At 41.9% G+C, this 16,032-nt stretch overlaps 1 protein-coding gene across 4 annotated transcripts in view; it reads right to left on the reverse strand.

The window, feature by feature from the left end:
- Positions 1–15,812, reverse strand: part of ATAD2 (ATPase family AAA domain containing 2) — a 104,356-nt gene extending 88,544 nt beyond the window's left edge. For all 4 annotated transcript variants that reach the window (XM_009213544.4, XM_009213543.4, XM_017962283.3 and 1 more), the window contains exon 1: positions 15,014–15,812. In XM_009213544.4, the coding sequence (XP_009211808.2) occupies positions 15,014–15,184 (171 nt within the window). In that variant the 5' untranslated portion in view covers positions 15,185–15,812. The remainder of the gene's footprint in view (positions 1–15,013) is intronic.
- Between the last annotated feature and the right edge of the window lie 220 nt (positions 15,813–16,032).

The raw sequence follows: 16,032 nt of genomic DNA on the forward strand, positions 1-16,032 counted from the left end.
AAACTGTTTAAGTATGTTAATCTGTTGTAAAAACCATACAGCTCTATGTAACTTCATTTTAGTACAATAAATAGACTAGAAGCTAATGGGCTGCTTTATGAGCTAGAGGTTCTGTCATAAACTATTGCAAAGCTCATACACCGCTCTGAAATCATATAGAGTATTTTCACATTGTAAGTCAAAGGTATCTAAAATACAAACAACAAACAAAACAAACAAAAAAAGATAGGGCCAGGCGTGGTTGCTCATGCCTGTAATCCCAGCACTTTGGGAGGTCGAGGTGGGCGGATCACTTGAGGTCAGGATAAGAGACTAGCCTGGCCATGGCCAACATTGTGAAACCAAGTCTCTACTAAAATACAAAAATGAGCTGGGCATGGTGGCGTGTGCATGTAGTCCCAGCTACTTGGGAGGCTAAGGCAGGAGAATTGCTTGAACCCAGGAGACGGAGGTTGCAGTAAGTAGAGATTGTGCCACTGCACTCCAGCCTGGGCGACAGAGCAAGACTCTGTCATAAACAAACAAAAAAATCAAAGACAGAAGTCAAAGTCAAAGGTCCTAACAACTCGATAATTCTATGCCCTACTACTCTGAAAACTGATCAGTTTAGAAAAACAGGCAGTGCTTTAGGAAAAAAACACCAAACATTTGAGTCCCTGGATCACATCCCAGACTGGCTTTACTCTATTGTTGAATGTTGTTTTATCTGGGCATTTATTTTTGATTTGAGCAAAATATTTGGTTGGTTCACAATAAAAAGGATATTTATACCACAATAATCTGTGTAAAAATTAGATAGGTACTTCAAAAATAGTAAATGATGTGTATGATTTGTCACCATCTTTATCAGTGTACCTATATTTGAGGATGTTTGAAAAAAGAATACTTACACCTTGGGTGGTGTATTATTTTTAAGACAAATATTTACATCTTAGATCAGTGTAGTGTAATGTACGACTTTTTTTTTCCATTTTCCAAGGAAAACTTCCAAGGAATATTTCCAATTTCCAAGGAATATTTAAAGGGAATCTACTTCCAAATTATCAACTTTCATGTCCTTTTTCTTAAAACTGATCAGCTTGAAAAGGCACAAGGCATCCCATTCATTTGCCTTTCTCCATTTTAAAAAAGAAAGTTCTAAAACCACAATGAGATACCAGCTCACACCAGTTAGAATGGTGATCATTAAGTCAGGAAACAACAGATACTGGAGAGGATGTGGAGAAACAGGCACACTTTTATACTGTTGGTGGGAGTATAAATTAGTTCAACCATTGTGGAAGACAGTGTGGCGATTTCTCAAGGATCTAAAACCAAAAATACCATTTGACCCAGCAATCCCATTACTGGGTATATACCCAAAGGATTATAAATCATTCTACTATAAAAACACATGCACTCACATGTTTACTGCAGCACTATTCACAATAACAAAGACTTGGAACCAACCCAAGTGCACATCAATGATAGACTGGATAAAGACAATGTGGTACATATATACCATGGAAATGCTATGCCGCTATAAAAAGGATGAGTTCATGTCCTTTACAGGACATGGATGAAGCTGGAAGTCATTATTCTCATCAAACTAACACAGGAACAGAAAACCAAACACTGCATGTTCTCACTCGTAAGTGGGAGTTGAACAATGAGAACACATGGACACAGGGAGGGGAACACCACACACTGGGGCCTTTTGGGGACTGGGGGGCATGAGGAAGGACAGCATTAGGAGAACTACCTAATGTAAATGAGGGGTTGATGGGTGCAGCAAACCACGATGGCACATATATACCTATGTAACAGAACTGCACGTTCTGCACATGTATCCCAGAACTTAAATTTAACTTATAATTTTAAAAATAAATAAAATTAAATCTAAATAAATAAATAAAACAAAAAAAGAAAGTTCTATCTCTCACCCTTTCTGAATGTCACTATTGTAGACACTTCAAGGTATTAACAACTTTCACAAAGCCAAAGAAAAACACTGGTGTAGGTGTTAAGAAATTGAATGAATAGTCTGGGCATGGTGGCTCATTCCTGTAATCCCAGCACTTTGGGAGGTTGAGGCGGGCGGATCACGAGGTCAAGAGATAGAGACCATTTTGGCTAACATGGTGAAACCCCATCTGCACAAAAAATACAAAAATTAGCTGGGTGTGGCAGCGCGCGCCTGTAGTCCCAGCTACTTGGGAGGCTGAGGCAGGAGAATTGCTCGAACCTGGGAGGCAGAGGTTGCAGTGAGCTGAGATCACGCCACTGCACTGCAGCCTCGTGATAGAGCGAGACTCCATCTCAAAAAAAAGAAAAAAATAATTGAATGACTAAAGAAAGGCAACAAATACCTTCCCTTATTAGGTGGTTTTCAATTCTCTGCTTTCAATAAAATTGAAAGGAGACCCAATAAAGCTAAAAGAACATTAAAAATCATTTTTGGCAAGTGATTTTTGATGCATAACAAAAACAAAACTGAGTGGCACTGCTAAGCATAACTCCTTTCATTACTGTCTACTTATATGAACAATACTTACATTTATAAAAACAATGGAACTGATACACAAAAACACAGTCTTGATTTTTTGCTTGTTTGTTTTGCTTTAGGAGCTTTTAATGCTTAGACTGAAAAAGATCACAGGGTAGGTTTTTCATAGTCATTGATCCATCTCTGACAAGGCAAGAATTTTCCCTTCACCCTGGTCACAGGTAGAAGTCCAGACTCTCTCCTAGCAATGTCTTCAGAATGGAGGGGCTACCTTTGCAGTGCAGTGTCTCCCCAACCCAGAGGCAAGAAAGCAAGAAGAGTATGTAATGAGCACCCATGTGCCAGGCCCATGCCAGGCATTTTCAAGAGAGCACTGTCTTTAGCAATAACTATGATACATCCACAGATATATGAACTAATTGGGTGGGTAAGGGAACTTCAACCATGTGAGAGCTAATAAAATCTTACTTTTCTTGCTCACAAAATTGGAATGATACAGAGATTAGTGAAATAATTTTTAAAATCTTACTTTCTACATTTTATCATTTCAAATCCAAGTAGATAATATGTTCTTGTTGTTTTGATTGACAGAGCATTAATTCTAACAACTCCACCCACAAACGTTTTATTTCTTGGCACTCAGAAGCCCTCTAAGGCTCAGAAATTTTTCTTAAACTGATTTCATGTCCTATTCAAGTGTCGTCTACAACCTGCATAACCAGTACTTCGTACGATTTGTTTATACTTTAATTGCATATAAAAGTTTTTAAAGAAATACGTAGTATTTTTATTTAGGTACCTCCAAACTTGAATTCACCTGTGTAAAACATTTTTAAAGGATACAATTCTCTTTTGAGTACCATTACAGCTACGCAGAGGTTTTCACTGGTTCTATTTTTTTACTGTTATTGATCAGCATGCTAATACTGACTGTCTTACATATAGTTGGCATTTCAAATAAACGGCTTGTATGGAAAAAAATTTCACATCAACATAAAATGCAGCGGGTTAAGTGGACTGAAAATGCAAATTAAAAGAGAGAAAAAAAGAATCAAGGTAAACTTTGTCTGCTAAGAGTTTGTTCATGTTCTTATTTTTAAATGTTCCACAACATATCAACTAACTGGTTTTTAGAATGCAGTGGATACATGTAAAGTCTGACATAATAGTTTTATTCTTTTTAATGTCAACATCAAAAGATGACAGAAATTACATCCTTTGAAAGAAATAAAAGAGGGGGAAGTTGAGATGATAACTTAAAACTGTATAAGAGAATAAAGAACTAAAAACCAATTTAGGAACTCTTAGGAGAAAACAGCATTGGATTTGGCAATGATTTCTTAGATGACACCAAAAGCACAGACAACAAAATAAAAGTATGTTAAGTTAGACCTCATCAAAATGAGCACCCTTTATGCACAAAGAACACTATCAATGGAGTGAAAAGGCAACCTACAGAATAGGAAAAAAATTTGCAAATCATATACTGATAAGGTATATAGGGTTTTATATATATATAGACACACACATATATATATATCTCCAGAATATTTAAAGAACTCCTTTGCAAAACAAGCAAACAATTAAAAAATAAGCAAAAGATGTGACTAGAGATTTCTCCAAAGATAAACAAATAGCCAATAAACACATGAAAAGATGCTCAACATCACTAGTCATTAGAGAAACGCAAATCAAAACCACATTGAGATAACACTTCATACACATTAGGATGGCTATTCACACACACACCAAAAAAGGAGAAAATAATTGCTGGTGAGGATGCAGAGAAACTGCAATCCTTGTGTGTTGCTGGTGATAATGTAAAATAGTAAGGCAATTCCTCAAAAAGTTAAACACAGAATTTCTGTATGATTCAGCAATTCCACTTTTGGGTATATAGCCAAAGAAGCAAATGCAGGGACTTGCACAAATATTTGTACACTCATGTTCATAGCAGCATTATTCACAATTCCCAAAAGGGGAAGCAACCCAAGTGTCCATTGACAGATGGACAGACCAACGAAACGTGGTCCATACAATGGAATATCATTCCTTTTTTTAAAAAAAGGAAATTTTAACACATGCTACAATATGGATGAACTCTGAAGATACACCAAGTGAAATAAGCAAGTCATAAAAGACAAGGCTGGGTGCGGTGGCTCACACCTGTAATTCCAGCACTTTGGGAGGCCAAGGCGGGCGGATCACGAGGTCAGGAGATCGAGACAATCCTTGCTGACACAGTGAAACCCCGTCTCTACTAAAAACACAAAAATTTAGCCGGGCGCGGTGGCGGGCGCCTCCCAGCTACGTGGGAGGCTGAGGCAGGAGAATGGCGTGAACCCAAGAGGCGGAGGTTGCAGTGAGCAGAGATTGCACCACTGTACTCCAGCCTGGGCAACGGAGCGAGACTCCATATCAAAAAAAAAAAAAAGACAAATATGATTCCTCTAGGAATATGAGATTCACAGAACAGTCACATTCAGAGACAGAAAGTAGAATAGTGGTTGTCAGGGACTAGAAGGAGACAGGAACTGGGAGTACAGAGTTTCAGTACTCTGAATGGGTACAGAGTTTCAGTTCTGGAAGATGAAAAAGTTCTGGAGCTGGATGGTGCTGACGGTTGCAGAACAATGTGAATGTACTTAACGAACTATATGCTTAAAAATGGTTAAAACGGTCAGTTTTATGTTATGTATATTTTGGTACATTAAAAAAGAAAATAAATGCTACCACATTCATTAGGATAAAAAAAGATTTTGTTTCCTTACAAAACAAGAAAAGGGGTGGGTGGGGATAATACTAGGAAAAAACATTTCCTAAGAAACTTGGAAGACAATCTTGTAAGTGACATAAGAGAATCTTTGATTTGCATAGTGAATGCCTTGTCATTCTCTCCAAATAAGCACTAGGCAGCAAGAAAGACTCAACAATGTGGGGGAAAAAAATGTTTTGGGGGAGTCCCCTATATAGAGTATACACTAAAAAAATTTTAAATGTATCTTTCAAAAACAGTTCTAACAAAAGCAATATAAAAATAAAAGCAATACATGCCCATTATAACTGGAAAAATGAAAATGTCACCCTTAATTTCAGCCATCCACAGACAACCTCTTTTAATCTCTTGGTGCAAAAACCATTTTTTTCCTATGCAAACATATTTACATGATTTAAAAACTGAGATAATACTATATATGTTTTATAAGTTTTTTCTGGCAATATCAACATTTTTTCATGTCATTAAATATTACTCTAAAAATTTAATGAATAGTATTTCAGCCATTACATGAATCTATTTAACAAATTGCTGAATGTATTATATTTAGGTTGCCTGCAATTTTTTCTGATGTTATAAACATCTCTACATGAATTATCTTGCATATATCTTATTTCCTAAGGAAGACTAGCATAGGTATTAAATCGAAGTCATCTAATCTCCAAGAGGTAAGTTCAACACTGTTAACAGTAATTAACACTGGATGACAGAGATGGGGACTTTCACTTTCTATTTTTCACATTTTCACATGCACTACCAGAAAAAAATTCCTAAAAAGTAAAAAACAGAGAAGACAAACTTAATCTGAAATTTTAACCTAGAGATGTAGTATTCTCATCTATTCTTTGGCTAAAATCTACTTAAATATTGAGAGCACTGATAGTTCTTTAAAAGTGAAGTTTTAAGAGAGGAAATGTTAGTATTTTGTTAAATTTTAAGTCTCTCATGACCTTGCAGAATCAGTAAATTAGCATAGAGAAAAAGCAGCAAGAGAACGACAAAAAAGAAGTTTTCATAAAGTAGACACAGTTGCAAAATAAAAATATTCCACGTTATTTTTCACAGAAGACCAAGCTTATTCAAGCTTTAAATTCATTTTTTTAAAAGTATGTTTGGGGGTGGAGGGGGTCAGTTGTCTGAGTCAATTCAAATATCAACAAATGGGGTTTAAATAGGATGTACTCAACACCAATTTAGGGCTCCTTGAAAACTTAAACAGCAGTATATTCTAATACCCAATGATATACATGTTATAACACTATACTTGTGATATCCTTTCTTAGCTTTGTCTTTAAACATGAGTTTAAATCACCTCACCACCTACTCTGTAAACTCCAATTTAGTTTCTGCCTCTACAGCTCTTTCAGTACATTCCCAACTATCTCCCAATAGCTAAATCCCATAGGCTTTTCTCAACCTCACTGACTTCTACAGAACTGATCACTTCTTTATTTATTTTCAGAGATACAGTCTTGCTCCGTCACCCAGGTTGGAGTACAGTGGCACAATCATGGCTTACTGCAGCCTCAACTTCCTGAGCTCAAGAGATCCTCTTGCCTCCGCCTCCCCAGTAGCAGCTGAGGCTACAGGATGTGCCACCACGCCTGGCTAATGATTACGTATTTTATTATTTTGAGACGAGTCTTGCTCTGTCGCCCAGGATGGGGTGCAGTGAGTGCAGCGGCACGATCTCAGCTCACTGCAATCTCTGCCTCCTGGGTTCAAGCGATTCTCTCCCTCAGCCTCCTGAGTAGCTGGGACTACAGGCAGGCGCCACCACACCCAGCTAGTTTTTGTAGAGACAGGGTTTCACCACATTACCCAGGGTGGTCTTGAACTCCTGGGTTCAAGTTATCCACCTGCCTTGGCCTCCTAAACTGCTGGGATTACAGGTGTGAGCCACTGTGCTCAGCCAATTTTTATTTTTTTTATTTTAGAGATGGGGGAGGGGGTCTCACTATGTTGCTCAGGCTGGTCTCGAACTTCTGGCTTCAGGTGATCCTCCCACCTTGGCCTCCCAAAGTGCTGGGATTAGAAATGTGAGCCACTGTGCCTGGCCTCTACTTTCTTAAAATGCTTCGATCCCTTGGTTTACATAATACTCTTGGTTCCATGATTCAACTTCTCACCTTTAAAATATAGGCACTGCTTCAGACCTCCTTAATTCTTTTTGCGCTTTGCTGTTTTCTTTTTCTTTTTTGTTGAGATGGAGTCTCGTCCTGTCACCCAGGCTGAAGTGCAGTGGAACCATCTTGGCTCACTGCAAGCTCCGCCTCCCAAACAGCTGGGATTACAGGCGCCCGCCACCACAATAGCTGCGATTACACCACGCCCGGCCTGTGCTTTGCTGTTTTCTGTTCATCCTCAAAGATAACCAGTCCCAACCTCTTAGCAATTCTGGCATAAAACTCCCAATGGTCGGCTGGGCACGGTGGCTCATGCCTGTAATCCCAGCACTTTGGGAGGCCGAGGCAGGCGGATCATGAGGTCAGGAGATCAAGACCATCCTGGCTAACACGGTGAAAACTCAGTCTCTACTAAAAATACAAAAAATTAGCCGGGCGTGGTGGCAGGCGTCTGTAGTCCCAGCTACTCGGGAGGCTGAGGCGGGAGAATGGCATGAACCTGGGAGACGGAGCTTGCAGTGAGCCGAGATTGTATTACTGCAGTCCAGCCTGGGCAACATAGCTAGACTCCATCACCAAAAAAAAAAAAAACCTCCCAATGGTCTACTGCTCACTTCTTTAGCTGGAAACAACACTGTCTTCCCTCCGTGTGTTCAACTCTCAGAGATCCTGCGCTGTATTTCTTGACATTTTTCTCCATTCCTACTAATATCACCTTAATTTAAACTCTAGTTTTCTGTTTTGGTATATGTGGTAACAATGCATTAATTAAGAACCCAAACTCTAGAGATAGAGTGCCTAGGATTTGATTCTTGGCACATCACTTAGAGATGTGTAATCTTGTGCAAGTTACATAAGGTGTCTTAGTATCCATATACTAAGGATATCAATATACTAAGTATCCTTAGTATCTAGTCTCCATATACTAAGGATCTAGTAATCTAGAATACTTAGTATATGGATACTAGATACTAAGAATCTTGTAATGAGGATAACAATAGTTTATAAACAGGAGAAATATATGTGTCTATCAAGTACTATGCCTGGCACATAGCAACTGCTATGTAAGTGGTAGCTATTATCATTATAATCTTTTTTTTTTTTTTTTTTAAGACAGAGTCTGGCTCTCTTGCCCAGGCTGGAGTGCAATGGTGCAACCTCGGCTCACTGTAACCTCCGCCTCCAGGGTTCAAGCAATTCTCCTGCCTCATCCTCCCACGTAGCTTGGATTACAGGTGTGCAACGCCATGCCCGGCTAATTTTTGTATTTTTAGTAGAGACGGGATTTCACCATGTTGGCCAGGCTGGTCTCGAACTCCTGATCTCAGGTGATCTGCCCACCTTGGCCTCCCAAACAAAGTGCTAGGATTACAAGCATGACCCACCCGCCCAGCCTACCATTACAATCTTTTAACTGGTCTTCCTTAACTCTAGAATTTTTAACTATAATTCACCCTAAACACTGTCTCATCAGATCCCTCTTCTGGCTCTTCACTGTCTCCCAAACAAAGCTATAACTTCTAAACCTAAAATCAAGGGCCCTGTCTTGCTTATGACTGAATACAGAACTGACATGTCACCCAACTCCAGGGAGCACCACTCACTGCCACACCCAAAAGCTCCCTATCTATGCTTTGTGATACTTCATTAAGCTGTACACTTTTCATTTTTCTGTATTGTGTTATGCTTTAAGTTTTTAAAATCTCCTATATGTTACAAATATTCATGTTGAGTTTTGAGTATCTTTCCAAACTTTCAAATAAACATACAATGTTTAAAATAGTACCTTCTACATACTGAAGAATGTTTTATTTTACCTAACACATGGAAAAATAAAAATGTAGGTAAACAACCCAAAAGTAGGCCAGGCGCAGGGGCTCATGCCTGTAATCCCAGCACTTTGGGAGGCCGAGGCAGGTGGACCACCTGAGGTCAGGAGTTTGATACCAGCCTGGCCAACATGGCGAAACCCTGTCTCTACTAAAAATACAAAAATTAGCTGGGTGTGGCAGCAGGCGCCTGTAATTGGGAGGCGCTTACAGCTACTCTGGAGGCTGAGGCAGAAGAATTGCCTGAATCCACGAGGCAGAGGTTGCAGTGAGCCGAGATTGCGCCATTGCATTCCAGCCTGGGTGACAAAAGCAAAACACAGTCTCAAAAGAAAAAAAAAAATACCAAAAGTAATGTACGATCATCATCGATTAACAAAAATCACCCTACTATATATCCTTAAGTGACTCTTCAACATGAGAAACAACCCTAAATTTACAGAAACCAAAAAACCTTAGACCTTAGAAAACAAAGAAAGTACAGAAATAGACAATGGCTAATCTGATTCTGGAAGAAAAAGAAACTACAGAAAAGATATCCAAAGTCATAAAGTTGGTAGGATGAAAATAAAAGTTTTAAAAAAACAACAAAAAACAGACTTAGAACACCACCACCACAATATTCAGGGAACCTATATAAGTCAAGAAAAAACAAAAACACAAATCCATAAGCCCAGCTGAATGACATTATACTCAAAATGTAAAAACAGAATGTAGTTAATAAATAGGTGACTATAGGTAACTTCAGAACTTGAAAATAATGTCAGCCTGATCAGAGGTAATGAAAGGAGAAGTTCTGAAAAGAAAGGTCAGCCTGAGATTAGGAAAAATTCAAGTTAATGTATTAATATGAATAAATGTAACCAACCATAAAAGTAACCTAGTCTAAGAAATGCTCTGTCAATAAATATATGGCTGAGGAAACTAAGAAATATCCAAATATAATCAGGGTGATCAGGGAATGAAGTCTCTGAAATGCATGGTTGATATAAACAGCAAGGTGAAATCCAACCAAATGTATTGAATGTAAAGTCCCCAAATCAGAAAATATTCCAATTACAGAGACATGTTTCATTTTTGGTACTGATGGGCTTGTCAGTATGAATATATTACCCCTAAAGACCACTGATTTATTTTAATCAAATCCCATGCTAAGTAACACTGAAATTATAATTTGGTGTACACAGACACCTTGATGTATAAAAGGAAGGAGTACTTTGTCTCAAAAAGGTATAATGCCTGCTGGGAACTGTGGTGGGGGTTGGGGGGAATCCTTTCTACCCTACAACATCCAGCTGAGTGCATTCTAATTGCTCAACCACCATATACCACAAATATGGGATTTATGGCAAATAGTCTCTGTATATTGCTGTTAGGTCTCCTCTGCTAGACTTCCGTCTCTTTAGAGTAACAACAATCAACAACAAATATTTAATATACACTTACTTCCTGCTAGGTTCTGTTCTAGGTGCTGGGATAACACTGCCAAACAAAAAGTCAAAATCCAAGTCCCCGTGCAGTTACATTCCGATTCGGGAAGAGAGAAAAATACTTAAAAATACAAAAGTATAGATTATGTTGGAAGGTGATAAATGTTAGGAGAATATAAAGCAGAATAAAGAGGCATGTCAGGTGAGTGGTTTGTAATTTTAAATATGGTGCTTACGGTAAGCATCATTGCAAAGGTGAAATTTTAGCAAAGACTTGAGGTAGACAGACTCCTAAATTTGAATCATAGTCACACAGCTTACTATAAGGTGAATTTGGGCAAGTTATTTAAGTCTCTGTGCATCGGTTTTCTCATATAAAAAAAAATCTTATCTACCATGTAAGGTTATAAGGACTGAGTTATTTATTTGTACAATTTCTGGACCACATTAAAGTACAACTCCTGAGGTTTTGTTTTTTGGTTTAAAATAACGTAAAAAAAAAAAAAGTTAAAAGAATTGGTCATGCAGATATCCAAGGGAAGAGTACTTCCAGGAGAGGTATACCAAATGGAAAGGCCCTGGTATTAAAGGAGTAGCTATGCCTGTGTGGCTGGAAAAGAGTGGGTTTTGTAAAGGGGTGGAAAAAGATGTCATTATAAAGGAGGCAGGGATGCTTAGGGCTGCTCCCAAACTTACAGACTTTCACTTAAATAGGGAGTCTCAAGAAGGTTTTGAGTGATCAACTGTTTTGACTTTTAATTTAAAAGATTCACTGCATTTGCTGGGCGCGGTGGCTCACGCCTGTAATCCCAGCACTTTGGGAGGCCAAGGTGGGCGGATCATTAGGTCAGGAGATTGAGACCACCTTGGCCAACATGATGAAACCCCGTCTCTACTAAAAATACACAAAATTAGCTGGGTGTGTTGGCGGGCCCCTGTAGTCCCAGCTACTCGGGAGGCCGAAGCAGGAGAATGGCGTGAACCCGGGAGGTGGAGCTTACAGTGAGCCAAGATTGAGCCACTGCACTCCAGCCTGGGAGACACAGTGAGACTCTGTCTCAAAAAAAATAAAAAATTAAAAAAATTCACTGCATTACAAACTGACTATTGGTGGGGCATGGTGGTTCATGTCTTTAATCCCAGCAATTTGGGAAGCTGAAACTGAAGGACTGCTTGAGTCCAGGAGTTCGAGCAACATAGTGAGACTCCATCGCTACAAAAAAACTTAAAAATGAGCTGGGTGTGGTGTCGTGCACCTGTAGTTCCAGCTACTTAGGAGGCTGAGGTGGGAAGATCACTTGATCCCGGGAGGTTGAGGCTGCAGTGAGCCGTGACGGTGCCACTGCACTCTAACCTGGGTGACACAGCAAGACTCTGTCTCAAAAATAAATAAATAAATACATAAAGAGAACTGATTGTTGAGGGAAGGCGGGGGCATAATATATACATCAAACAGTAGAAAACAGGAAGGAGGCCAATCAAGAATTACAATAATCCAGGAAAGATAGCCAGGTGTGGTGGCTCACACCTGTAATCCCAGCACTTCAGGAGGTCGAGGTGGGCTGATCACCTAAGACCGGGAGTTTGAGATCAGACTGGCCAACGCGGTGAAATACCAGCTCTACTAAAAACACAAAAATTAGCTGGGCGTGGTGGTGTGTGCCTGTAATCCCAGCTACTTGGGAGGCTAAGGCAGGAGAATCACTTGAACCCGGGAGGCGGAAATTGCAGCAAGATGAGATCACGCCACTGCACTCCAGCCTGGGTGACAGGGCAAGATTCTGTCTCAAAATAATAATAATAAAGAAGTAAATAATCCAGGAAAGAGATTATGGCTTGAACCAGCATGGCAACACTGGAGGACATATAAAGTGGTCAGACTTGGAATATATTTTGAAAGTAGAGCCAACAGAATTTGCTAATGCACTGGATGTGAGGAGTCAACAATGACCTAAGGTTTTTTTTCCCGAGGAACTGAAAAAAAACGGAGTGGCCATTAACTAAAACTGACGATGGTCTTAATAACTGACAACGACTGAGTCCTAATTATATGTTAACTGTTCAATTAATCTCCTTACATGCATGATCACATTTAATCCTCACTACCAATGTGGTGGGTATCACCCCAATTAACAAGTGTAGAAACCTGCTGATTATTGGTAAACCTGAGAAGCAGAAACTGAAATTCATAATTAACAGTTTTCTTTTTCTTTTTTTTTTTTTTTTTTTTGAGACAGAGTCTCGCTCTGTCCCCCAGGCTGGAGTGCAGTGGCGCGATCTCGGCTCACTACAACCTCCTCCTCCTGAGTTCACCCCATTCTCCTGCCTCAGCCTCCCAAGTAGCTGGTACTACAGGGGCCCGCCACCACGCCCGGCTAATTTCTGTATTTTTAGTAGAGATGGGGTTTCACCGTGTTAGCCAGGATGGTCTCAATCTCCTGACCTCGTGATCCGCCCGCCTCGGTGTCCCAAAGTGCTGGGATTACAGGCATGAGCCACCGCACCCAGCCAACAGTTTTCTTAAGAGGCTGTATATCTGGCCAGGCAGGGTGGCTCACATCTGTAATCCCAGCATTTTGGGAGGCTGAGGCGAGTGGAGTACCTGAGGTCAGGAGTTCGAGACTAGCCTGGCCAACAGAAACCCTGTCTCTACTAAAAATCTAAAAATTAGCCCGGCGTGGAGGCATAAGTCTGTAATCCCAGCTACTTGGGAGGCTGAGGCAGGAGAACTGCTTGAACCCGGGAGGTGGAGGTTGCAGTGAGCTGAGATCGCACTAGTAAACTCCAGCCTGGATGAGAGAGCGAGACTCTATCCCCAAGAAAAAAAAAAAAAAGGTCTATGTATTTAACCAGTATTCAATACATCAGTATGTATCATTATGTTCATATGATCTAGTGTTATCCCAGACATAAATAATCAATCAGTATTGAAATAGCTTTTCTGAACACAGGTTAATAAGTCCAGTAACCAACTTCAGTGCAGAAGTGTTTGGCCTCTCCAGGTCTCTGCCAATTCCTGGCACATGAGTGAGAAACAAATCCTGAGTCAGGAAATTACTTGTCTTTTCAATTCAGAATCACAATTTCAGAGATTGAAGGGACTAAAGTTTTTAACCCACTCCCCTCAGCAGAGTAGCAACCAGAATGGGATGCCCAGAGAAGATACCGGCAACTAATTTTATATAGTTATCTATATACAAGATCTTAACAGGAGACTTAATCCAAGACCCTGAAATCGTCCGCTGAACTGAAGAGGATTACATTGTCACTTCCACCAGACACTTCCCCTGAGCCTCTCATTCTCACTCCCAAGTTCCCAACCCTCTCTCAGGTCCTATTTTTCCTACTCCATACCTACCCTCACTCACTTCAACACCTTGAATCCAACTATATTACTTGCTGCTTTAACTAAATTTACTAGCGAGCTTCCTTGACTTCAACCTTCTGTGAATGCTGAAACCCTTCCACCTAGGCCTCTTTCAGCAGCTGGGGTGGGGAGGTGGATGGGAGGAGAGTAACTCTGCTCAGCTTTAACTCTGCCCTGCAAAAACCTTCACTGTACTTCAGACCTAGAAGCAGCACTTCTTTCAAGAGGACCCTCCTCCCTTCCAAACTTCCCCTATAGACACTGTTTGTAACTGCAGCATGACGGAAGAGAAAGGGAACGATTTGGGAGGCAGGCAATCTGAGTTCCAATTTTAGATCTACCCCTTACTGTTTACCTTTTTGAGTCCGTTTCTTCATCTGTCAAAGAGATATCACAACTATGCATTCTCAAAGGGTTATGATGAGGCTTGGAAGGGGGGGTACAGGAAATGTTGGTCCTCATCCCTCCACATTATGCAACCGGGTATTATTCACTGCGATCTTATTACGGAACCCCTCTGGATCGTTAATGGAGGTCAGAGAGCCTGAATTACAACCTGTCCGTCCCTGTGCTCCCTCCCACCCCCCAACGTTTATGGCGCAGACAGAAAGCAGTCAGAGGATGCGTGTTGCCTCCAGGTTGACGCGAACCTAGGGCAGGAGCCTGGGCGATCGATCGGCCAGGAAGGGGGATCTTGGGGGCGGCCGAACAGCTGCCGCTTGGCCCCAGACTGCACTCCGCTGTGGCAGGCTTCGATTTCCTCTTGCGTAAAAGTAGGTGGTGACCAAATGCTTAGTCCTCTCCCGGCCAGCCTCAGCTCTGCGACCCGCCCCGCACCTCCGATCCCCAGAGCTTCCATTTTACTCGTCCTCGACCACACTTCGTCCCCGACAACTGTCACCTAGACCGGCGCCGCCCACCCCCAGGCCCCTCCGGGCGCCGGGCTGCGGACAGTACCCACGGGAACCGCCCAGGGAGCCTGCCTCAGGCCGGTACTCACGCCCGCTTTGGCCGTGGTCGCCACGGGCTGCTTCTGCGCCGCGCCAGCCGAGCGGAGCCGCCTCCGGCCGATCTGCTCCAGACTGAGGAACTCATTGGACAGGTCCAAGGAGTCCGTGGCCGAGGAGGCGGAGTGGTTGTGCAGTTCCAAGCTGCTGCGGAGAACCACCATCTTCTCTCCCTAATGGCCTCGGTGTGCGCGACTGCAGAGGGCTCCAGCCCCAGGCGGCCGCAGCTCTGGCTCTTCCGCGCTCCGAATTCTGGCGCCACAAGCTCCGCGCCAGCGGCCGCAGCGCGCGCGCCCAGGATCCCTCCGCCGCCTGTCCCGCCCACGCCGCCGCCATGGAACAGCAGGCTCGAAACTCTCCTCCCATTTGTAGAGCGAAGGAGGCCGGGCCAACGTGGAGAGGAACACAGGCCGACAATATAGAGGATGTGAGCAGACAGTCGGCGGACAACGCTGACTTCTTTTTCTTCACATAGTTCCGGCTCGCTGAGCCCGGCGGAAGGAGACGACGGGAGCGGTGCACAGCCCGTTTGGAATTTTGGCGCGTGGACGGCGGCGGGGGAAGGGAGGCCTCCGCGCGCTCTGATTGGCTGGCGGGGCCCGGCGTCTCCTCCCCACCCCTGTTGACACCTGCTTGCTGCTTCCCGCCATCCAGGATTCAAATGCAAAATGCCCACTCCTTGAATGGAGGGAAATAAAGCACTTGGCCTTTGACAGGTTTTGACTTGAGTTTTTTTTTTTTTTTTTTTTAAATTGAGGGCTTAACGAAAACAAGTTAACTACCAAAAAGAAAGAAAACACAAGGAGCTAAAAGCAACTCAGCAGAGTGCCATCGTTTAGTTAAGGACGCGGGTTCTGCACTCATCTTTGCCATTGAACATCCCACGTAGAAGATCTCGAACAAATTATTCACCTCTCCAGGTTCTAATTTCCTCACAGGAGAATTGCTTGAAGCCGGGAGTCACAGGTTGCAGCCAGCTGAGATCGTGCCACTGCACTCCAGCCTGGACAAC

The sequence above is a fragment of the Papio anubis genome, chromosome 8, assembly GCF_008728515.1.
Source record: "Papio anubis isolate 15944 chromosome 8, Panubis1.0, whole genome shotgun sequence".
NCBI lineage: Eukaryota > Metazoa > Chordata > Mammalia > Primates > Cercopithecidae > Papio > Papio anubis.